The sequence below is a fragment of the Marmota monax genome, unplaced genomic scaffold (genome assembly GCF_021218885.2).
Source record: "Marmota monax isolate L192 unplaced genomic scaffold, Marmota_monax_Labrador192_F-V1.1 WCK01_AAM20220418_F8-fsc00132, whole genome shotgun sequence".
Taxonomy (NCBI): Eukaryota; Metazoa; Chordata; class Mammalia; order Rodentia; family Sciuridae; genus Marmota; species Marmota monax.
The window spans coordinates 4,476,708-4,502,748 of record NW_026695199.1 but is presented as its reverse complement, the minus strand read 5'-3'; the positions used below and the strand labels follow the sequence as shown (position 1 = coordinate 4,502,748).

The 26,041-nt window shown below is 34.3% G+C and overlaps 1 protein-coding gene and 1 pseudogene across 1 annotated transcript in view; both read left to right on the top strand.

The window, feature by feature from the left end:
• The window catches only part of LOC124082250 (transmembrane protease serine 11E), a 48,794-nt gene extending 36,452 nt beyond the window's left edge, over positions 1-12,342 (top strand). Inside the window, exons 7-10 of the mRNA XM_058574047.1 lie at positions 827-1,004; positions 1,899-2,158; positions 2,706-2,848; positions 8,591-12,342. Of these exons, the coding sequence (XP_058430030.1) occupies positions 827-1,004; positions 1,899-2,158; positions 2,706-2,848; positions 8,591-8,752 (743 nt within the window). The 3' untranslated portion in view covers positions 8,753-12,342. The remainder of the gene's footprint in view (positions 1-826; positions 1,005-1,898; positions 2,159-2,705; positions 2,849-8,590) is intronic.
• LOC124082249 (small ribosomal subunit protein eS25-like) lies at positions 10,281-12,342 on the top strand (annotated as a pseudogene).
• Positions 12,343-26,041: the final 13,699 nt, after the last annotated feature.

Genomic DNA, 26,041 nt, shown 5'->3' with positions numbered 1-26,041 from the left:
CAAAATATAATTTTCTCATCTAAGTGGAATATATATTCTTGCCATCAATATTTTTTAGTAGCCTACTATGTGCTGGTACTGTTAAACATAGGGATACAAAATGGATAAGATAAAACCTCTGCCTAAAGCAGCTCACACTCTAATGGGTGTAGATAGATGCCTGAGCCTGATGCATGAGTACATGATTCTAAAATAACAGTATTCAACAATTTTGTTGCTCTAGATATCATGCCTCATTGTGACATTTTTACCCATATTTTGAAAATGCTGACGCATTCTATACAAGTTCATCTTTACATATGTTCCTTGGAGTCACTGCTGTCCCCTACCCCCAAATATGCAGAGTGCTGCTGACATCTATGATGTATAGGCCAGGGATCCTACTAAACATTCTGTGATGCACAGGACAAATACCCACAACAAAGAATTATATGGTTCAAAATGTCAATGGTTGAGAAACTCTGTAATAAACAATGTTGAGGAATAAAATATATAAAAACATAAGTACATGCATACACACATATAAATACATGATAAGCACACACATAGTGTGTCATTGTTGTTTTTGTTATTTTTAATTAAGGAAGCATCAAAGAAGTTATAACTAGTCCAGTTTGGAGGCATGGAAATTAATAATTATCTTAGGAGAGATTATGGCTAATTTAAATCTTACAAGATGAATAGGAGTTTATTAGAGTTTACAGAAAGATAAGAACATCAGAAAATATTTGATACCATCAGAACGCTAAGTACAACAATTTGGGATGTAGTAATACAATTTGATGCTTAGAACAACTCTAATTAGTTCATTATCTCCTTTTGGCAGGCTGTGGGACACGAAGGAATAAATCTTCAACAGAAAGTCTCAGGATTGTTGGTGGGACAGAGGTAGAGGAGGGAGAATGGCCGTGGCAAGCCAGCCTACAGTGGGATGGGACCCATCGCTGTGGAGCAACTTTAATCAATAGTACATGGCTTGTGAGTGCTGCTCACTGCTTTCGAATGTAAGTCCTGAACACTGAAAATGATTGGGGGTGAACAAAGGGCATTGGGTTTTGCACTTTTTATTTGTGAAATAGCTCATGAATTTTGAGAGAGATGAGTTTAGTATAAATTAAAAGAAAACATGTTCATCACAAAATGCTGTAAGAATATCACAAAATTTAGTTAAAGGTTTTATGGTCTATAAATTATTGTAGGTAAATTATCCATCAATAAATATATGATAGTTGGTCAAAGAAAGCAAGAACTTTAAAATCATCTATGTTCTTTGAACTTGAAGTTAAAGTATAAAAGCTGAATACTCACTGAGTAACTTGGTTAGAGATGGAGCTGAGAAGATTGTAGATTTAACCTCAGTGGAAAAATTCCATGGAGAAAGAAAGATAATTAGGATTGTTCAATTTGAAAGTAGTAAACTAGACAATTGAACACATTGAGTAGTTATATTACAAGGAATGGAAGACTTTTCAATCCAGTGTCAAAATGTTTACAGTATATAAAATAGTAATGTTTCATTAAATTATAGTGTGGCCTTCATGGTTTTCAAAGAAACCTGTATGTTTGTGGGCAGGGGACAGGAGGCATAGGAATACATTTAGTTCTCCTATTCTGTACAAGATTTCTCTTCAGATGTTCTTTGGAGTCATAAATGCCCCGAAACATCAAGAGGCCCAAGGATCTGAAGTGGGTGACTTGTTATATAACCTAGGAAATGTGCCATGTTGGTCTCCACATTATCTGACCCCTCAGTCTTATTCTCAGATTGGAAAAAGTTTATATCTGTAGACAGAAGCTATTATTTTAAAAAACAAGACTCATATTGAAACTTGCTGGTTAAATTATTAGATAGGTAGTATAGTAAACTGGAGTCTCTCATTTCTTTCTTTTCTCCCTAGGTATAAAGACCCATCCAGATGGACTGCTTCATTTGGAGTAACAATACAACCTCCAAAAATGAAAAAAGGCCTCCGGAGAATAATTGTCCATGAAAAATACAAATACCCGTCACATGAATATGATATTTCACTGGCAGAGCTTTCTAGTCCTGTTCCCTACACAAATGCAGTACATAGAATTTGTCTCCCTGATGCAACCCATGAGTTCCACCCAGGGGATGAGATGTTTGTGACAGGATTTGGAGTACTGCAAACTGATGGTGGGCATCTGAACTGAAGCTTAATTATGATTAACCTAATTTGGCTTTCAAAGGCATTTAAAGAGCAGCGTTTTTATGCCAAAAGTAGGTTCATCACTCATACAAACCTGGACTGAGCCAGACTCTGGCATTTCCAAGATGCATAAATCCTTTCTGCCTTAGGTTACTATTAATTGCCTCACTACTGCTACAGTAATGATGCCAGTAAGGTGTCTGAAAGATCAAGTATATCTCCTAGCCCCTAAGTGTTTTACTAGAGAATTAACCACTTAAGAGATTTAAGATCATAAATATACCCAATTGTGAAGATCAGAGAATCATAAAGACACTATATTCCCCAAATGAAATTTTTTTCTAATCATAACAATGGAGTGGTACCTAAATTTTCATTTAAACTAGTTTGGAAAAAATTCTGTTCCCAAATATTAGTGCATCTAAAACATATATATCCTAAGATTCCATATTACCATCTTATCTAATAATTATGAAAAACTTTCTTTAGGTTTATCAAATCATTGTATATCTACAAATATGTTTTTCCCTTTAGGATACACTCAAAATCATCTTCGGCAAGTACAGGTCAATCTCATAGACTCAAAAATCTGCAATAAACCTCAGGTTTACAATGGTGTCATAACTTCTACAATGTTATGTGCTGGCTCCTTAAAAGGAAAAAGAGATGCATGTCAGGTAAGTGATTTTACCTATTAGTATGCTGCATAATTATTTGTTCACCTTTTTTGAAATTGCCATGGATTTTCAGGAAGTTGCAAAGATATTGCAGAGGAGTCACATGCCTCCTTCACCCAGCTTTCCCCAATGGTTACATTTCACCTAACTAGAGTACAGCATAAAACTAAGGAAATCAAACTAGAACAAAGGGTGTGTCTATGTCTGTGGCATCGTGGCACATGTAGAGATTTGTCTAACAGTTAAGACAGGATCTATTTTATCAGCATAAAGATCCACCTTAAGAATAACTCTGCCTCCCCTAACATCTGGCAATTTTTAATTTATCCTGTATCTCTATAAATTTGTAATTTCCAAGAATGTTATGTAAATAAAATCATACGGTTACTTTTTCTGGATTTTCATTTTGATTTGTCTCTTAATAATTTTGACTATCTGGAAAATTTTTAGTAGTTCTTCTAAATTATGTGTTTACATGTGTAGCTTATCACAATGTACTACTATTGACATCTAATTAGTTTAGTGGAGTATAGAATAGAAAACATATTTTCCCCTTAAGTCTCTTTACCTTTCTCTAATTATAACATTAAATATTATTATGTATAAACATTAAAATTTCCTCTCTGTATTGAGAAACACATCAGAGAACATTTTGCTTCAATTACTAAAATATGAAAAACTCAAGAGGAGAAGGAATGTCTACTCATAGTTTTTGTTTTTTCCTCTTCCCTGACTTGCTAAGAGTCCTGGCTTTTTAATTTTGTTTTTTGTTTGTTTGTTTGTTTGTTTTTGGTACTGGGGGTCAAACAAAAGAGCTCCTTATCACTGAGCTACATCCCAGACTCTTTCAATTTTTGAGAAAGGGTCTCACTGAATTGCCAAGGCTGACCCCAAACTTGCAATCCTCCTGTTTTTCAGCCTCTGAGTCGCCCTTATTTTCTTTTTAATCACTCTGTTAAAAGCCCCCTTTAGCTATTATTTTATTATAGGTCTGCTATGACCAATTCTCTTAGATTTTCTTTCTTTGCAAGTCTTCATTTCCCCTTCATTTCTTAAGCACAATTTTTCCAGATACAGAATTTGGGATCAAATAATGAAAGAGTCATTTGAAAATGCACTCAGTCTTAATTATTTGTGGATTCCATATTTGCAAATGCACCTACTCATTAAAATGTTTTAACCCAAACTCAATACTTAAGGCACTTTTATGATCATTCATGAGTATGAATAGAGTAGTAAATATTTGAATACCCAATACGTGTGCTTCCACCAAAGTCAACAAAGGTGAAACTGTGCCTTTTTGTTTCATCTTTCATTCTGTAAAGAGGTGTCCTTTTCATGGTCTGTTCAGTGCCACATTTTTTATATTTGCACTTTTTTTCTGGTGATTTTTCTGTTTAAAGTAGCCTTGAAGTTTAGTACTAAAATGTAGTATATGAAGATTCTAATGTGCCATGTAGAGAAAATACAGATTTTAGGTAAGCTCTGTGTAGGCATGACTTACAGTACTATTGACTATGCATTCAGTGTTAATGAATCAGCATTATATACAAATAAGGTATCTTTAAACAAAATGCATACAAAACATGGTTATATATTGATCAGTGGACAAACATGTGACTATAAGTTCCTGGAAAACTAACTAGATTTCCTCTATTAGCAATGATCAATAGTCAATAATTCATAGGCTGTGATGACTTGATAGAATACAACTACTATGAATAATGAGAATTACCTGTATTTTATTGTCTTTTTTATCTGCCATAGAATATTGTTCAGATATTATTCTACACCTGCTTTTCTCTTAATGATCTTTATCCTATTTGCTTCCAATTTTATTAGAACTACTACTGAAAATATCTTGTAATTCACATTTATGATCATCATTCAATTTTCTCAGTCTCCATTTATAGTAACTTCCAAAAAATTTTAGAATATATGCGTGTCTTTTCAGTTTTCTATAATTTTTATTATGAAAATTTTAAATGTACACAAAAATCAAAATAACAGGTTAATGAACCCTATGTACCCATCACTCATGGTCAAATTATTTCATCCATACCTACTCTAAAACAATCCTCTCACCTCCCAAAAATTCTAAATCTATTTTGAAGTAAATCACATATATCACACAATTACATCTAAAATGTCTTCTAGTCTAAAATGTCATTTTGATAATGGTGTTAAAATTGAATGTCCTTTCCAAAATTTTGCTAAGTAAAAAAGAAGAACCAAAGTTAGCCTTGTGATTATAATATCCTATTTTCCTATGGCTGAAGAAAACAACATTCTATTTTTTTCTTTCATTTTTATGTCTAGTATTCACAATTTTTCCCACTTGCCTGTTCTGAATATTTATATAACTCAAAAATCATCAATATCTTTACTTGAGTCTGCTCTTCCTCATCTTAGTGGTGTTTGGCTACCCTTCTTTATTAAGGCATGATCCTTTAGGCTCATGATCCTGAAATATGCTGATTTCTTTCCTCTCCTATAGTTATAGGAGAGGAAAGAAATCAGCATATGTCGTCTTTGGTTCCATCTTTTGGTCCATCTTTATTCCCTCTCTGTAAGCCTAACTATCCTTCAAGATTCAGGTCTCAGATTAAAATATATTTTTAAATCTTTTTTTTTATTTGCACCCAAAGAAGTCATCTTTTCTTTGAACTCAGTGGCCCCTTTAGTGATTTCCAAATCCACATTGTCAGCATTTAACTGTTGTCCAAATTTAGTCTCACATTTCCACCTAGTCCAAAGCCATTTCCATTTACATGTTTTAAGTTGTTAGTATTAGGTGAAAATTTGTATGTGTGCCAGCTCAAATTCAAGAGGCATCATATAACCAATTTTTCATTTTTAAGTTTCTCACTTTTTCATTATGGGTCACTAGTCTTAGAGTCTTCTTTTGCTCTTTTATGCTTAAGTTCTAGAATATTTTTCCACTTTATAATATAGTTTATTTCTTTCATCTCTTTTCCTTCTATTAACAATCTATTCTATTTCTTCATTATTTCACATCTCATCTCAATACTACAATTACCTCCTAGTTTAACTTTTTTTTTTAAAAAAAAGTATTGTAATAGTTTTATTGCAGGATAAGACTGTATCTGGCTATCTTTAAAATCAATGTTAATGGAATTATGATGTTCTTACAATAAAAGTACCTATTTTAAGTGTACAATCAGATCAGTTTTGATAAATGTATACTTATGTAACCAACTTTACAAGTGAGATATAGAGTATTCACAACATTCTCAAAAGTTCTTCAGTACAACACTGACCCTGACAGTGGTTGACTTCTTTATAAGTTTTTGTTATAATATGTACCTTCCTTAATATACTCCCTATTCTGTTTCTTACTTAACTTTTTACTAAAAAATGACAGAATTTATAGGACAGATAAAGTTTGTGAGAAAAAAAAGGACTAGAGATAGATCCTTCAAAGACTTTGCATTTTTGTAACTGGAGAATTAAAAAAAACTAATAATTGATACCTTGAAAAGTAACTTGGACATTGTTGACAGAATGACTAGGGGCTGATGGTTGAGCAGAGATGTTAAAAATATACAGAAACAATTCAGTGGAAATACTGGCTTACTGGTCCTGAGGCACTGAATATGGAACTGTAGTCCTAAGCACAGCAGGCTACTAGGACACAAGAACCACACTAATCTGGAGTGTATCTCTTTGGGTAAGGTACACTGGGTACACGTACTCTATATTTTCTTAAAAGAGAGCTCCTAAGGCTTATGTCTGTGTCTTAGCCAATCTGAGAACTTTTTCCTTTTCTTCTGAACATTTTACTATTACTTTGATTATTCTAGCTCCTCTGTCTAAGGAGAAAACATAAACAATCACAACTTTCATCTTATCTGAATATAACTCCTCTATTCCCTAGTCACATGTCAGCTAACTAGTGTTAATAGAACAGACTCTCTCTTTCTGTGATACAAGCAGAATTTACCTTATTCATCAGCTTGTAATATTTTTAAATACATAGCTCCTTTCTTTAAAATTACTCCATTTTCAGACCCCTTTATTCCTTTATTTTATTTATTTATTTATTTTTGGTACCAGGGATTGAACTCAGGGGCACTTGACCACTGACCCACATCCCCAGCCCTATTTTGTAATTTATTTAGAGACAGGGTCTCACCAAGTTGCTTAGCACCTCACTTTTGCTGAGACTGGTTTTAAAATCATGATCTTCCTGCCTCAGCCTCCTGAGCCACAGGGATTACAGTCATGTGCCACCACACCCGGCTTATTTCTATTTCTTAAACTGATTTTGTCTCTGGCGTATTGTATTTCTTCCTCCCAATCTTTTCTGCCTGTATATAGGTTTTAGTTTCAATTATTAAAATTATTTATGTGTTTATTGAAACCAGGGACTGAACCCAGGGAGGCTTAACCACTGAGCCACATCCACAACCCTTTTTAAAATTTTTTATTTTGAGAAAGGATCTCCCCAAATTGTTTAGGGCCTTGTTAAATTGCTGAGGTTGATTTTGAGCTCAAGATCCTCCTGAGCCACTAGAATTACAGGCATGTGCCACTGTGCCTTGCTAAAATTATGTATTTTAAGTAGCTTGATGTGGTAATCTTAATTTCCAGAAGCATATTCCAGGATCCTTGAAGGCAAAGACCATGTGTTTATACTCTTTATATTTCTTACCGCATATGAGGGTATCAGAAAATACTTATTGGCTAATTGATTTAAAAATTGATTTAAAATTACAAACACACTAATTCAAATATTTTTATTATTTTAGCTATTATTAATGCTAGAATTTTTAAAGGATAAAAGGAAAGTCACAAGGAAGTTAGTATAACGTAGTGGGGAAGCATGTTAGATGAGTTAGATCACTGTGCTCCAGTTCAAGTTGAGAAATTTACACTTTTTACCTTTGATCTCAGCAAATACTAAATTTTTCTGTGCTTCATTTTCTTTATTGCTTAACTGAAGAAAATGGAAAGTAACTCTATGCTTTGTTGCAAGTATTACACAAAGTGATGAAATAATGATTAATTATTTAAGAGTTTCATACAGTCCTAACTTTATGAGTGGGCAATACCTGGAGGCCCAGGATCTTGAAAAATAATCAGCCAATACCTTGTTTTTATGACCTATGTAAAGAAACAGACTTCCTGGGTTTGTAAGATAGAATCAATTGGTATTTGTGGTTTTATATACGTGTTTCCTAAGTTCTTCTTTGTGCTGGGGCTAAATATTTTACATTCACTGCCTTACTTAATTTTCATAAATAATAAATAATAACAATGTAGCATAAATAATATTTTAATAAATAAATAATAAATAATAAGTAAATCAGAGGTCTAAGCCAGCTTGGAAAGCCCAAATTTGCAATTGGAATTCAAGTATCTGACTAATATCTGCTCTCCTAATCAGTAATTAACTCTCTTCTCCCTTTTGTGGGGAGTTAAGCCATTATGAATACATAGCCAACTTGTAGAGGGAGTTATTTTGTCAGATGTTAAAAGTACTATTCTTGAAAGATGGAAAATCTCAGTCTCAATGTACTGCATCTCCAGGTTAAGTCAATTTCCCAGGTATTGGGATTCTTCCTCTGTGTGAATACCTGACATAGGGTGTCACCTCTATTAGAGCACACTGAAGACCTTTGCAAATCGTCACTTTTGTACATTCTAAACTTAGAAAGATAATAAATTCCTCTCTAATGAACTGGGTTATGAAATGCTAATCTCTCTCTTTTCCTTTAGGGTGACTCTGGAGGACCATTGGTAAGTTCAGATGCTAGAGATATCTGGTACCTGGCTGGAATAGTAAGCTGGGGAGACGAATGTGGACAACCCAATAAACCTGGTGTTTATACTAGAGTTACTGCCTTCCGGGACTGGATTGCTTCCAAAACTGGTATCTAACAGAGAAAAGTCCAGTGGAATGAAATATAGTTTTGGTGTATAGACCATTCTTACAGAAATAGAATTATGGAAGCCTTACAAATTCCCAGGATCTGATCTGTCTCACTGAACTGTTTGATGCATATATTTCCTTCCTACCTCTGCTCTACACCTGAGCATCTTGAATTCTACCAGATGGACTCTGCTCAACCTGCATTCATTTGTTTTCTAGGTTTCTGTCATAAAAAATTTGATTTATTACTATAAATCCCTTGTGCATATACACAATTTGAAATAATCCTGTTCATTTCCTCAACTTCTCTCATTGCAAGAAATTCCCACTTTCATTGTATATGACAAGGAATGGAAGAAAATATAAAAAAGAAAAAAATTATGTATGCAAAAAAAGTTTTTTTTTTTTTGTGGAATGTGGTAAATGTTCATATTCATTAAGGAAGATCAATCTAACAGAAACAGCAGACTATCCAACATTTAAAGATGGAGAAAGAAAGGAAACTAAGTTAGAAATACAGAGAGAAACCAAAAGAGCTTTATTTTTATTTTTAAACAACCTCAAAGATAAAAATGAAAATGATCTTTTTTTTGTGACTACAGTAATTACACAAACTTTCTCTAATGTTCTGGACAAGTTAAAGTGAATCATAGTTATTTAATATTGCACTGTTGAAGGTTTCAAGACGATAATAGTGAAATAAGTGAATCACCTATTTGCTTGACAGTATAATATAATAATCCATGAAGAAATGGAAGATGGGGAACATATTATTAGTAAACTCACTGAAAATTCTTTAAAAATTTGAGACTAGAATGAAAATTTATTTGAGAACAACTGGCATACCTTATGTACTAAAATAATTATGTGGTTGAACAGGAGGTAATGGAGAAAGAATCTGTCTAAACTATTGACTGAAATGGCCTTGACTGAATGGGATCAATAAGTGCCTGCTTGTGCATCTAAAGCTTTCTCAAACTGCAAAACCTTGAAGGGAATAAGGCTTGGGCATTACTGTGTAGCTGTAGTCATGCACCTGAAGCTGGGGCTCAGGCCTCCACTTTGAGATGATTGCAAATATGCTTTCTCTGCTGTTGTTTCCAGTCTTGGTTTGACTAGTGGCCCTGCTAAACTCATCTGCACTGAGATGGGAGGATATGATAGGGAATACGTTCTGAAGTTGCCTTCCTCCTACATCTAATGCAGCACTGAATTCTAGTTGCCTAGATATAAGACTGAAGAGTAAAAGCCTAATGTTGGCCACCTTCACAGTAATAATTTTGGTAATTGTTTACTGAGTCTTTAAAGACACAACATTCAAATGATCTAGACCATATTGAAATTAGGACATGTGATTTGTTAATGATGAGATTGTGCTGAGTCTTTGGTTACCCTTTCCTCTATGTATACAGAACATGCATGTTCTGTATTATACAATAGCCACTTTGAAAAAGAATAGCAGCAGAAAAAATTTGATTTTTATCAACCCAAATAACATTGTCATATAAAATGATAAAATTTGGGAACTTGTCTAAAATGAGATATGAAATAAGGTATGAAAGCTGACATAAGTGTTAAATATTTTGCATAAACTATCTTGTTCATATAATATTTGGGGGGAAATTTGAGGGAAATGATGACTATCATACAAAGATATAAATATATTTCAAACTAAATTACCTACAGTGGTCCCTTAAAAATTGATTCTCCAAGTATATTCTGAAGTTGGGCCACTAAGTGGCACACTCAAGCTATGAGAATATTAGTGTAAAAGGATATCTGGATTTAAGGATGTCTGTACTTTCAAGTAATAATGAAAACCGTAGTCAATATTCCATATAAGGGCCTTGCAAAAACAAATAATAGAACTCATCTTTGCAAGTGAATTTATGAATATCTCATTTAAATTGACATCATTATTAGTATTTTCTATATTTCTAGGGGTTAGATTCCAAACTAAAGTAAAATATATGATACATGATTTGAAAAACTCCCTCTGCAAACAAACTTGAAGGGGTTTAAATTAAAGAGAAAGTTTAGAAGTTTAATTTTATAAGTGAATTAAATTCCTTAGAAAAATATTTTTGGTATTTCCTTTTGCAAGAGATTTGAGAAATAGGGTTTTGGATCTCAGTGAAAATATGAGCAATAGTTCAAACTTCATGTGCATAGAGAAATAGATAATGCAGTACCATATTTTTAGAATAGTAGATTTGCCTTTTTGTGTAACATTGTGGTGAGGCTCCAGTAGCAGCCACTGCTCTCTGTACTTCACAATGCTTCCTAAGGACAAGGAAAAAAAAAGATGAGGGAAAATTGGCCCCAAAAGACAGACCCAGTGACCAAATCTGGGGCTAAGCCAAAAAAAAGTGGTTCAAAGGCAAAGTCGGAACAAGCTCATCAACCAGTCTTTTAGACAAAGCTACTTCTGTCAAACTCTGTAAGGAAGGTCCCAAATTCCAGCTGTTGTCTCTGAGAGACTGAAGCCCTTCAGGAGCTCCTCAGTAAAGGACTTCTCAAACTGGTCTCAAAGCACAGAGCTCAAGAAATTTATACCAGAAATACCAAGGATGGAGATGCCCCAGCTGCTGGTGAAAATGCAATGAACAGGTCCAACCAATTGCACATTTGTATAAATAAAACTTTATTAAATCAATAAATCAAACAGTAGCTTTTTTTTCCGAAAGTAACTGATAGTGAGTTTTGGTATTCTTGACTATGTATTAACCATGGCTTTAGAGGTTAAGAAGTTGTGATTTTAATGTTTATTAATTGTACAAGAGTTTAGGAGAACAGTAGAATGAATTGGGCATAACTTTCCTATGTTCATATATGAATACATGACCAGTGTAACTCCATATAACGTACAACTACAAGAATGGAAAGTTCTACTCCATGTGTGTATAATATGTCCAAATACATTCTACTGTCATGTATATCTAAAATGAGCAAATACAAAAATTTATAAAGAGAATCCAGGAGGTTTCTCTTCAGTATCTTTTATCTCTTCCCATAGTACACACTAAAGTTTTCTCTGTATGATAATCTTTCAATTAATGTTGTTGAATGGATATTTTATTTTTGCATCATGCTTTATTATAGTCATGTGCCACATAATAACATTTCAGTCAATGACAGATTACAATCTAAGACGATGCATTCATAAGATTATAATAGAATTTAAAAATTCCTATCATCTTGTTTTATTGCACCATTCACAATGTTGAAGTGCAATGCATTTGTGGTGATGCTGGTAAAAAAAAAAAAAAAAAAAACCTACTCCACTGCCAGTTATATAGAAGTATAGCACATGCAACTACATCAGTAAATAATGATAATAAGCAACTAAATTAATGGTTAATATATTTACTAAACTGTACTTTTAATTGCTATTTTAGAGTATAGTCCTTTTCCCTGTAAAAAATATTGTAAAACGTTATGACATGTTTTGCCAGTGGTCACCTTATCCACTTTGGGTCAAATGACTGATGTGTACCATCTAAGTTTGTGTAAGTATATGCTTTGATGTTTGTTCACTTACAAAACAGCCTAATGATGCATTTCCCAGATTATAATAAAATCTACAGCATACTTCCAATATTGCCTCCTCCACGATTGATTCCCCAAATATGTAACTTCCTCCTTTATGAAATTCTTTACTATTTTAGGTGATTATTGAATAGATTTGCATTCAATTATAAGATACAATACAGAAAAATTCTTTTACTCGGTTTCTGGCAATGGTAGCAGCTTTCTTAACTATTGTACAATATCATAACCAGAAAGTTGACATGAAGACCAACTATCAATGTTATTCAGATTTCACCAGTTTTAAAAATATAACAATGTGTGTTTGCATGAGAATGTGCTTAGTTCTATGTAATTGTATCACCTATATAGATTTGTGTGATCATCCCTATAGTCAAGATGCTTGACCACAAGATTCTACCTATCTACTGCTACCTGGATCCGTCCCTGACCCTATCCCCTGACCAAGTCTTTGGCAAGCAATCATCTGATTTCCATCTGTATAATTTTACCATATCAAGTATACATAAATAGAACGATATAGTATATAACCTTTTCAGGTTGGCTTTTTCATTCAGCACAATTCCTTTGAGATCTATGCAAGTTTTTGTGTATAAATAGCTTATTCTTTTTTATTGCTGAGAAGTATTTCATGCTATGAATATTTGAGAGTTTGTTTAACCATTTACCCATCGAAGGACATTTCAGTTGTTTTCAGTTTTGGTGCCATTACGAATAAAATTTCTTAGAACATTCATGTATAAGTTTTTGTATGAGCATAAATTTCACTCCTCTGGGATTAATGGCCTAGAGTTCAATTGCTAAGTTATATTATTAAGTATATGCTTAGTTTTTGCAAGAAACTGTCATATATTTTTCAGATAGTTCCTTATCACTTTTTATCTCTCAGTACTTACACTCTGTACATGTGTGGACAGAAGTGACTGTAATGACTGGACTATAAGCTCCATATGGATAGGGACCATGTGTGATTCATTTTTATGTTCTTAATAGTACAAAAATACATTATTTATGACTGGTGTGCAATAAAGATTTATTAAGGGCTGTGTGTGTAGCTCAGCAGTAAAGGACTTATCTAGTGTGCACAAGGCCCTGGGTTTGATCCCCAGCAACACACACATCTCCTGGTTTTCTGACACGTGTATCATCTTCTGCACCGTAGAAGAAATTTCAATGTAGGTTTATATTCAATAAATATTTTGGTATTAATTGTTATAGCCACAACCCTGTCATTTGTATTAACATAATTTTTTCTTATACAACTCTCAAGGTGGAGTGAAAAACACCCTGAGAAATGCAAGCAGAAGATCTCCTTTAGTTAACACAGATTCATCAATAGTCTCCACTTTGGCATAGCTTTCTCTCTTAAACTTCATAGTCAATCTCTATGCTCACTGCTTTCCATGTACTTTTATTCCTTTGCTTCTCTCTTGCTTTGTCACTCTGTGACACTCATTTTTTACCACACCCTGTTAAAATCCTGCTCTCCCTACTCTTTCCCTACACCTTGTTCTCAAACATATTTGGAGAAGAACTCCCAACCCTCCTGACTGTTCTAGCTTCAGGTCCACGGTCACACCTCCAGCACACGCAGTGCTCCCCCGATTGCATTTTGGCTCTCTCCTTCAATCACTGTCCAGCTCATTTTCCTTTTCTCAGCTCCTCGAACACCTTCCTCCCATCCTCATTCTCCAGTGATGATTTTGTTTTGTTTCGTTTTCATTTTTTAAAATTTGTTCTTTTTAATTATACAAGACAGTAGAATGGATTTTTTCAAATTATACATACATAGAGTGTAACTCATTCTATTTAGGATCCCACTCTTGTGGTTGTACACGATGCAGTGTTACCCTGGTCATGTATTCAAATATGAAGCTAGGAAAGTTATGTCTGATTAATTCTACTGTCTTCCCTAATACTCTCCCTCCTCCCTTTCCTTCCTTTCCCTTTGTCTAATTCAATGGATTTCTATTATTCCCCTCCCCAACCACCCTTGTTTTTGGTTAGCATTCACAAATCAGAGAGAATATTCAACCTTTGGTTTTTTGGGATTAGCTTATTTCACTTAGCATGATATTCTCATTTACTGGCAAATGCCATTATTTCATTATTCTTTAAGACTAATATTCTATTGTGTATATAAACCATATTTTCTTTATCCATTCATTCGTTGAAGGACACTTGAGGTTGTTTCTATAGCTTAGCTACTGTGAGTTGAGCTGCTATAAATGCTGAGGTGGCTGCATTATCATAGTATGCTATTTTTAAGTCCACTAAGTATAGACTAAGGAGTGGCATAACTGGGTCAAATGGTTGTTTCCATCCCAATTTTTCTAAGGAATCTCCATACTGCTTTTCAGAGTAGTTGCACCAATTTTCAGTCCTACCAACAATGTATGAAAGTACCTTTCTCCCCACATCCTTGCCAACATTTATTGTTACTCATAGTCTTGATAATTGCCATTCTGACTGGAGTGAGATGGAATCTCAGTGTAGTTTTAATTTGCATTTCTCTAATTGCTAGATGTTGGCATAATTGCAGCCATTTTCCTTTCCCTCACCCCCGCTTTATGAATACTGTTTTTATTCCCAAGAAATAGAACTAGCCTTAGATAAACCCTACCAGTCTGGAGATGTGCCAGTCTCCCTGTTCTCTAATTGAGAGATAGAAGAGAACTTATGGGGCCCTGAGACGGGGACTTACTGGTTTCCCTGTTCTCTCCTTGAGAAGATAAGAGACATGCTCGTTTCCCTGTTCCCTTTTCTGAGAGATAGGAAAACTGCCTGTCTTTGTTCCCAAGAAACACACTTGCCTTCCACAAGAACAGGGAATGCTTATTATACCAGTCAAGACTAAACCCGTCCCTACCCTGCGGCCATGATTCTAGCCTATAAAAGGTAACATTCAAGAGAGAGTTGCTGCTGCTCTCCCTCTCTCTACGCAGAGCAGCCTTGTCAGGCACATGACAATAAACATACTTCTTATCCCCGGTGTCAGTCATGAACCACTTTTCTTTTACTAGAGATATGGAATATTTTTCATACATTTCTTGACCATTCATATTTCTTATTTTGTTAAGTGTTTGTTCAGTTCCTTTGCCCATTTGTTGATGAGGTTTTTTGGGGTTTTTTGGTGTTGAGTTTTTGAGTTCTTTGTATATCCTGGAAATTAATGCCATATCTGAGGTACAGGTGGTAAAGATTTTCTCCCATTCTCTGGGAACTGGTGATGATTTTATTTCTTACCTCCTTCACTGAAAATTGAAGGGGACATAAGAAACTTTGAACAGACCCTCTGGACCATCTCTACATACTTACCAGAGCTGTAACTGCACACTCTGCCTGCCCACCTGTTACCAAGGATGTTATGATCCCCCTCATAAATATCAGAAGGCCTTTCACCTGGAACATGTCTATAAAATGAAATCTCCCAGGTTCCACTCCCTGCTTTCCCTAAGTGTCCCCACTCATGACATCATCATGCATCCAGTTTCTCAGGCTCCAAATGTCCCCACCATATTCAATTCATCCCTGCCAGGTCTACCTTCAAAACATACAAGACTTCAACCTCTCTAACTATTTTCATAGTCTGAATAACCATCTTTTTTTTTTTCTCACCTCTATAACTGCAACATTCTCTTAATTCCCTGACTTCTGCTCCTACTTAGCTTGCCACCCATTTCTCTCTTCTCAGAAAGGTCATAGAATACCTTTTGAAACATGAGTTCAACCACATAAAAAATCTACAATGGCTTTTTACCCGACTTAGAATAAAACTGAAAGTCCTTGTTGCACTCTACAAGGTCCAATAAAAACAAATTTTCTTTGCTCATTTCTTCAATAACATATTTTCTTTCCTCTCTTTCTCTGCCTCTCTGTACTCTGACTACTTTGGCAACTTCATTATCCCTCAAGCATCTCATGACTTCCTCCACTCCCACATTTTTTACTTTGACTGTGTTATCTTCCTGGAAAGCTGGTTCTATAAATATCATGTGATTTCTTTCCCCCTTCCTTTCTTTTCACTCAAGGCTCTGTCCAGTTGTCAACTCCTCAGAGAGTCTTAGTTTGATCATTTTATCTTGCACAGTAGCCGCTGTGACTCATTTTCCTTTTTAGTAATCATTTCTGATACTACACCATACATGCACTCTGTTTATGACCTCATTACTTCAATCTCTGCCTCTGTTGTCACATGGTGGTATCACCTAAGTGTTTGTGTGTATTGCCTCTTAGGAGAATACCAGTCATTGGCTTAAAATCCACCTTAATCCAGTAAAACTCACCTAAACTAAATATATCTACAAAGATATTGTCTCTAATCAAAATTACTTTCTGATGCTCCAGTTGGACATGAATGTTTTGGGGACACTATGTAACCCAGTAAAAGGTCCAAGACAGAAGTTATGCTCTTTTTGTAACCTTAGAAGTGACACTAACCTGATCTTGGGAACAACATCCCATCATCTTAGCTACATTCTATTTGAGAAGTATGTGCTCTGGTAAGCAAGTAAATGCTGTAATTTTCTGAAGAAAACTTTGCCTTGTTTTTCCTTGTATAGATTTTACTTTTACTAATATCTTTATGTTTTAATTGTATTTTAATGTTTTGAAGTACATATTTCCTGATATAAAATTCTTCTATTTTTTTTTCCATGAGGAGGACTTGTCATGAAGGTAATTTTCACGTACTTGACATTCACCTAAAATTATAAATTTGAAGAAGAATCATCATGACCATCATTAAACCCAGTCTAAACTTGGGGAACTGAAGTACACAAGCTTGTAAATTTCAGGAGGTTGGAATCATAGAGGGCTATGTTAGAGGGTGCCTATCCCAAGCTTGTACTTGTAGGTCAATCAAACATTGTGACTCAATTTGACTTTTATTTCCCAGTCCATTCACTTAATAAATAAAATAGTAAATTTTAGTAAGGGAATAGAAAGTAAATGAAATACAAGGTGAATGTGGCTCTCAACACTCCAGTGGAAGGGACAGTAACAGAGAGGCATGTAGTGGGGTACTTTGGGCAGTCTGAAGAAGAGTATGGAGCTAAGATTAATTGTGTAGGGCAGAGCTTGTTGGAGGAGATGATTATTCTGTGTTTCCTTATGTTTATGCCTATTTTGTGTTGTTATAATAGAATACCTGAGATTGAATAATGTATAATAAGCAGAAATTTATTGGCTTTACAGTTCTGGAGGCTGAAAAGTTTATGGTCGAGGGGATCAATATTTGCTAAAGATTTTCTTGCTGTGTCAATCCATGGTAGAAGGCAGAGGGCAAGAGAAGAAGAAAAAAAAAAGGAGAGAGATGACATAAATGTGTGCCAACCTCCCCCGCACCGCCTTTAATAATGAAATCAGTCCTGAAGTAGTTTTGGGTTAACTAGATATCCATATGCAAAAATAAAAAAGAAGGAAGGAGGGAAGGAAAGAAGGAAGGAAGGAAGGAGAAAGGAAGGAAGAAAGGAAGAGAGGGAGGGAGGGAGGACTCCTTTCTGATACCACATACTATAAGTAATTCCAAGGTAATTCAGGCAAGATCACAATGTAAAAGTCAAAATAATAAAGCATGAGATGAAAAACAAGAGAAAATGTCTTCATAATCTGTGTTAGGTTAATATTTTCTAAACAGGACACAAAAAGGCACTCACCATAAAGGAAAATTTGACAATAGGATATCATCAAAATTAAGAACTTCTGTCCATGAGGATACCATTAAGAGAATGAAAAATAGTTTCTCACTGTGGTAAAATTTATGTACAATAAATATTGTGAACAAAGAAATCATAATCAGAATATATAAATTGGAATGGTAAGATTCATAATGGTAGAGATGGATGTAATTTCATAACAGATCTAGTTTAATTCAATGTTTTAAGCCACAAGAAAAAAGGCTGATGTGTAATATAGTTAAAACTAGAACACAAGCCAAGTAACCCAAAATTCTAAGCTATTTTGTTATATCTGTGATAAAGTCTACTTCCATATTTTAAAAGATGTAAGTAGCATTAAACAGCTTTCATTTTGAATTAATTTTAGATTTACAGCACAGTTGCAAAAATCGTAAAAGGAATTTCTTTACATCCCTCACACTTCTTCCTTTAATGCAAACGTTTGCATAACCATAGAGTAGTTATTGAGAGAAGAAAATCAACCTTAGAAAAAATTAGAAATTAAGTAATTTTAGCCTAATTTCTAATAAAAATTAGAAATTTTTATTCCTTAAAAAATACGGCACATGAGTGATTTAGGAAATACTAATAATTTCTTTCATAATTTTCAATACATGCCAAAACCATGATCTCATCCTTTGATGTTTAAGATCTTTTAAATTTTTAAAGGAAAAGTAGACATATTTTAGATATTCTAGTTTATTATTATTAAAACTCATCTGAGTACAATGAGAGGAATGGTTTTCAAGCTGTGATGTATCACATTTACCAGGAGTATCTGCCAAAAATACAATCTCTTGAACCCTATTCTTACATTTCAATACAGTCAGTCTGGAGGAGTCTAGGAATCTGTACTTTAAATGATCATTTGCTGGAGAACCTTCTTTGATAAACATAATCTTAGAGCAGATTTGGCATAAACCAGTTGGTACATTGGATGGGTTTTGAAAGAGTTGATTTTCATTAACCATCTTTCAACTGGTTAACTGGATATCCATATGCAAAAACCCTATTACCACAAAACCTTTAAAAATGTCTTCAGAGCAGGAAATCAATCCCATTGGCAATGCAGAATCATAGGACAGGGAAGAGAACCCCACTCCAAATGCTCTTAGGATCAGCTCTGAGGTGAAGGTAGAAAGTCATACATCTGAAAACTTGTCAGGAAAGGATTAGAGCATTCAATCCAAGAGCCATTTATGATCAATTGGTATTTGCCAAGTAAAAATTCCAAGCACACACACCTGCCTTCACTGAGGAAGAGTGAAAAGATGTGCTTTAGAAGGCTGTTGTGTGGTGAGAGTAGTACTTGTTAAACACTTATATAGTAATAAATGCTCATTGCTTTTGTATTTGACCTTAGGTTTAAAAAAATAATAAAGTCCTGACACTTTTAAGATGTTAGAAAAACTGTTTTCTTTGGTTACCAAATAAGATAACTGAGGAAATATGTGCAAACACTTAACATGTATAAAAATGAGAAGGCAGTGTTCCTAGGAATAATGAAGAGTCCATGATAATTCATTACCAATGTTGTGCTAGTAACCAGCTCTGTGCATATCACCTCCTAAAGCCAAGTTCATCAGTTTCATGTTGGTAGCTTGAAATGATGCATGTCAGGATATTTACATAATGGAAATTGGCAAACAGAAATCAGGTCTTCCTCTGTGCCTCCAATCCACACCCTGCCCCTGGGGAAAGTTGGGTTGTTCAGCATTTACCAGTTCACTACTAATTTTACCCAATTGTCAGAAGCAAGTGCTGTGGCAAGTAAATGCTGTAATTTTCTCAAGAAACCTTGCTTTTTTTTCCTTTTATAGATTTTACTTTAACTAATATCTTTAAGTTTGAATTGCATTTTAATGTTTTAAGGCACACCTTTCCTTATATAAAATTCATCTCTTTTTTTTTTTAATGGGGAGAACTTCTCATGAAGGCAAATATCAGCAATATTGATTCTACCTCTGTTTAATGGAAGCTGAATCCTGGTAGTTTTGGAGGTTAAAGTGACTGGGATCTGTATACTAATATGTCATAAATGAAGCTAAAATCAAATGAAGATATTGGGTGGAGATAGATTTGCAAATTGGGAAACACAGGCTCAGTTTGTCCAAACTAGCATTCAGCTGAAAGTGGGCTTGGGGCTCTAAATAAGTCCAGAGGTCGGAGACTAATGACAACATAGGTGGTTGTGAAGCTTACAAGCCTGGGGAATGTGCTAGTCAAAAGGAAGAACTGGTCATTCCAGTATTTCTCAAATTTTGGAAGGCATTGTTACATTATGGAAAATTGTTCCCTCTGGCAGATTCAGTTCCCTGAGCAATGTCTGTTTGTCAATCTTCCACATGTCAGTACATCTCTAAGGCTCAGGAAAGGATTGTTCCTCCCCCTGCTCCCATTCTGTAGCCACTTTGGCTTTTATTCAGTCACAGCTGCCCCTTATATTTCTTATGTCACTTAAGGCAGACTCTGCCATCAAGGAGCCATGTCCCAGGAGTAACTGAGTGTGTCTCCAAGGGTGACATTCCTCTGTAGAAGCTGCTGCTAAACAAAAAACACAGCTATATTTTCTTCCCTCTCTGCCCACGAGGGTGATTTCAGTCATTTCTAGTGTGGCTTCCTTCTGCCTTCTCTTGTCTATTTTAATTCTCTGTTTGCCTTTTGACAGAAAAGAGATTTATGTTTCAAAGACTCAAAATTGAAAAGGAATATTAATAGGACAATGCCGTAAAGGAGAGGTTTTGATTAGAAACAAGGTCAAAAAATATAAATATTTTTTTATTATAGGTCTCTTCAGTTGCTTTAGATTAATTAGTGTTAAAAGGAATGAAATCCAAATAAAATTCTCAGATTTTTACTCACACAACAACAAAAAAGTAAATCCTTTGCTTTTCATTTATTTCCTCAGTCTCTGCACACCATCTAGTGGAAATGAGGGGTAATGACGAAGATATTAAAAGTAAGCAAAAAGGCCTGCATCACCAGCAAACTAGTATTCATTATCAGAATAATTAGATTTAAACTGACTGAAGCTGTAAAACCAAAGAAAAACCTGATTAGACCCTGTGGCTTCAATTACCTTTACTTAATTGCTTTCATCACCAATTTCAGAAGTCACACAGCTAAAGCAGGAAATTCCCATTAGCTTTGCTATGGGTAACACCTGTGAAGACACCTCTAATATAGGAGTGAAGATGCTAATTAATAGTGGCCCAAGTTGTTTTTCAGGAACTTGAAGGCTGCTTTTGTTTGTTTCAGACAGGTTGAAATAAACCCTTCTCCTGGGCCTCTGTAGGTGTGTGTTAGGTGACATTTTGGCATCAAAGGCCAAAAACTTCACCCTCAGATCATGTTAATATCACCATTTCTGGATATGTGTCCTAGGAAGAGCCAACAAGTTTCATTACCCAAGTGTAGGCCACCAATTACTTTACATTTCCTTATTTTCCATTACCTTTCCCTGTATCTCCGAATATCCTGCTTCTGTATTCCACAAAAGTAGCAGGATATAAGGTCAATACTCATAAATCAATAGCTTTCATGAACTCCCACAGCAATTCAGCTGAGAAAGAAATCAGGAAAACCATTCCCTTTACAATGTCTTTTTTTAAAAAACCCTAGGAATTAATTTAACCAAGGAAGTAAAAGAACTCTACAATGAAAACTATAGAACACTTAAGAAAGAAGTTTTTAAAAGACTTCAGAGGTTGGAAAGACCTCCCATGTTCTTGGATAGACTGAATTAATATTGTCAAAATGGCCATCCTGCCAAAAACAAGATACAAACTTAATGCAGTCTCCATAAAATACCAATGACATTCTTCACAGAACTAAAAAAATGAATAAATAAAAATTAAAAATAAGACAAAAAACCCAAAACAATTCTGAGTAAGAAAAGCAAAGCAGGAAGCATCACAAAACCTGATCTCAAATTATACTTTGGCACTATTGTAACAAAAACAGCATGGTATTGGCATCAATGAAGACATGAAGACCAATGGAATAGAATAGAATGCACAGAAACAAACCCACATATGTAGAGCCACCTGATACTTGACAAAAATGCCAAAAATACATGTTGGAGAAAAGACAGGCTTTTAAACAAATAGTGCTGGGAAAATTGGTTAACTATATGTAGAAGATAAAAATTAGATCCCTATCTTTCAAAAGTCAAATCAAAATGGTACAAAGACTTAGGAAACAGACTACAAACCTTGCAACTGCTAGAAGAAAACACAGAGTCAACACTCCATATTGGTATAGGTACTGACTTCCTCAACAAGACACCTAAAGCTCAAGAAATAAAACAAGAATCAGTAAGTGGCATGTAATCAAATTAGAAAGCTTCTGCACAGCAAAGAAATTAAGAAAGTGAAGGCTGCTTCTTTTGATTGAGCACAATTCCTATGAGCCAGCATCAGGCAAAACTCTTGGTAGCTAGGGGAATGGCCGCTTTGATTCTGAAGATCTGAGCAGCACATCATAGCACTGACTATATTCTCAATTCTCAGATTGTGTGACCCTGTCTCAAAAAAAAAAAAAAAAAAAAAATATATATATATATATATATATATATATATATATATATATATATATATATATGGTTGGGTATGTAGCTCAGCGGCAAAATACCCCTCTGTTTAATCCCCAGATTAAAAAAGATTGTGTGTTTAAAAAATATAATCCAGCTAGAAATTATTGATTAAAGTCATAATTAAAATTTAAAACATGATCAGATAGATGTAGGTCATTGAAAAAATTATAATTCCCCAGAATAAAATATTATAGGCCACCTTCTCTTCTGACTAGAGAATTAAAAAGCATCCTTTCTCAAAAAAGTTTTGATATTTCAAACACTTCTGGACTACCTAATATATAGAGAAATTGATAGGCAGATAGTCAAATCTGCTTTTTAAAAGGTAATTAGTAGAGAAATGCATCCTATTCTAAAAGTTGTTTTAAAATTGATGTTATCTCTGGTCATTGTTTTTTTCTTCCATAATGAAATAAGAGAATGGGTAAGACATCTCTTATGATAATTTTTCTCTAATACTTTATTGTAAATGAATATATTTGGGGTGGGCAAATGTGAAAAATACTTCATATTCCTCAAGGAAGAAAGAAAAAGAAAGAAAGAAAGAAAGAAAGAAAGAAAGAAAGAAAGAAAGAAAGAAAGAAAGAAAGGTATTGTGTTCATCTACAACTAAAAATATTTTTTAAAAGATAAACTTGAGGAGATTTTATCAAAAATTATTGCCATAACTAGAACTGCCATCCCTCATATCTTCTCTATAAAGTATATGCAGTAAAAAATAATCACACAGAAGAGTAACCAAAGATTTTATATTCTATCACCTCTGTGGATACATGAAAAGATGATCACAATTTAGTAATTCAAATATTCCATCAATATAGACTTAAAAATAAGTTAAATAATAATAAATTGGCCTATTAATCTCTTAAGTTATACAGCTTATAAAGTGTGAATTTGGAGGGAGTAGATAGGAAGTACCTATCACTCATAATGTTAGAGTGATTATTAGAAAGTAGAAAGAAAAATCTAATTTAAAAATACTGAAAAACTTTAATGATTAAAAGAAAGTGAAATCTCATCATTTATTCAATATATACTGATCACACAGATATTAGGAGCATGGCTCTAACCTACTGGCTTTAAAGAAAAGAACAATAAGATGGATATCTCTCTCCCCTGCTTGCAATTTAGCAGGGGAGATATTCAAGTAATTGAGTGTCTTATCCCATTACCTATTGCTATAACTGAATACAAGAGAACAGGCAATTTCTAAAGAGTAGAGGTTTATTTCATTCATGGATCTGGAGTCTGAGAAATTCAAGAGAATGGTATTAGCATCTGGTAGTGGGCTTCCTGCAACATCATAACCTGGTGGAAGGTATCTCACGACAAGACACAGCAAGTGTGTTGGCTCAGGCCTACTTCCTCTTCTTATAAACCAATTAGTGCCATCATGGGGCCCCACCTCATGACCTTATCTGACCCCAATTACCTTTCAAAGAACCCACCTCCAATTATTATTAACATATAAATTTGGGAATTAGGTTTCCAAAATGTGAATTTGTGGTGATATATTTGAGCCATAGCAAAAAGTACAACATAGAAATAAAATTATGATTGAAGTCATAATTGAAGAGTATTGAGCAAAGAGAGTCTCTAAGTGGGAAATGTAATCTCATTTTAAATAGCAGGGAAGGTCTCCCTGAGAAAGTAGTCTTTAAGACAGTATCCTAACCAAATGCAATGGATTCTCTTCTTGGTGAATGTGAAGCTACTAAGCATGACCAGAAGCTACTAAGCATGACCAACATTGAGTATGGAGAGCACTGGAGTTGTCTGAAAGGCAATACTGCCTCAAAGGATGAAGCATGGGGATTTTGTGTGGGGAGCCTACACATATTCATATAGGCAGGCATTTAAGGGGCAGCAAATTCCAAGCATGCTCAATTTAGGATATGCATCCCTAGATATAAAAACCAACTACCTGAAGGCAGTGGAGAGTGACCAAAACCAAGCAGAACCTGAAGGAAAGTGAATCCATGAAAGGAAGAAACTGCACTGGATGAAATTCATGTACACATGGCCTTTTGCCAGAGGGTACTGACCAGGCCAGTGACATTGGCAGCTAGAATTCAAACAGAAAGCCACAGTCATATTGGCATTAGGAATTAGAGGACGAAGTTCGGGACTATAGCAAGGCTGAAAAGTGAGGTGGGGGGAGCAGTCATGAAATGGTATAATATTCACTTACAGTAGAAGTACCTAGGAGTAGTCATAAAAAAGTAATATACAAAGGAAAGTCAAGATACTGATTGTTAAATTATTCCTCATGTTACTTTATGTAAAATAACAACAACAAAGAAATATGAAAGTAGGTGAACATAAAATGTAATAAAACATTTAAAAACTTGTAGAAAAGGTAGGATATGATAAAAATACACAACTTCTTGCATCCCAAATACTCTACTATAGTGGGGTATGATAATATGCTGGAAATATTCAGAGAATTAGAAGTTATCAAAAATTCCCTTAACTTTATTTAAATTTTGCAAAAATAAAATGAATCTTTATTATTATATTAAAATGTTCTTTTAATGAATATTTATTATTATATTAAAATGTTCTTTCAAAAATAAAAGGAATTCTGGATTTTTATAGATTTTTCAATACAAAATAAAAAGAAATAATTGTGGGTTTTTGTTTTTTTTTTGTTGTTGTTGTTGTTTTGTACTTTAGATTTAACCCAGGGGTGCTTAACCACTGGACCACATTCCCAGCCTTGTTTATTTTTCATTTTGAGACAGCGTCTTGCTAAGTTGCTTAGGGACTTGCTCAATTGCTGAGACTGCCCTCCTACTTGTGTTAGGGACTTGCTCAGTTGCTGAGACTGGCCTCCTACTTGTGATCTTCCTGCCTCAGTCTCCTGAACCACTTGAATTACAAGAGGGCACCATTGTGCCTGGCTTGATCATATTTTTATATGAAAAATGACAGATATAATGTGAACTAGTATTTCTTAACTAACTCTTTGTGTGTATATGGGCTGTGTGGGGGGGGGGGGATCTATTTTTTTTCTTAAACTCTGAAATTACCTCAAAAAAAGACTAGGTTTTTGCCTTAATACACATGTAGAAATTAAAAATGATGAATTCAAATTCCTAATGACAATTTCAATATCAAAACCATTTTTTTTACATTTAAAAGAGTGATCAAAACAATATAAGTTTGTTAATACGTTAATAATTCATCTCAACTTGGTCATTTGAGAGGCAGGTTCTCTATTTGTGTTAAATGAATATTCTGTAGTTTTTACTTCTCTAGGCACAAAGACGCATAGTTTAGTTTATAACAGAACTGAATATAGTAACAAAATACTTTATTCTAACTGGATTTCCTTCATCTTTTTATTGTAATTAAAGTGATTTTCTTATTAAAAGAGAGGCTTACATGTTTTATATATTTTAACCAAAAAAAATGAAGATTATATTATTTTGTTACCATATGAAAGCTACCTTGAAAGAAAATACATTTTATTG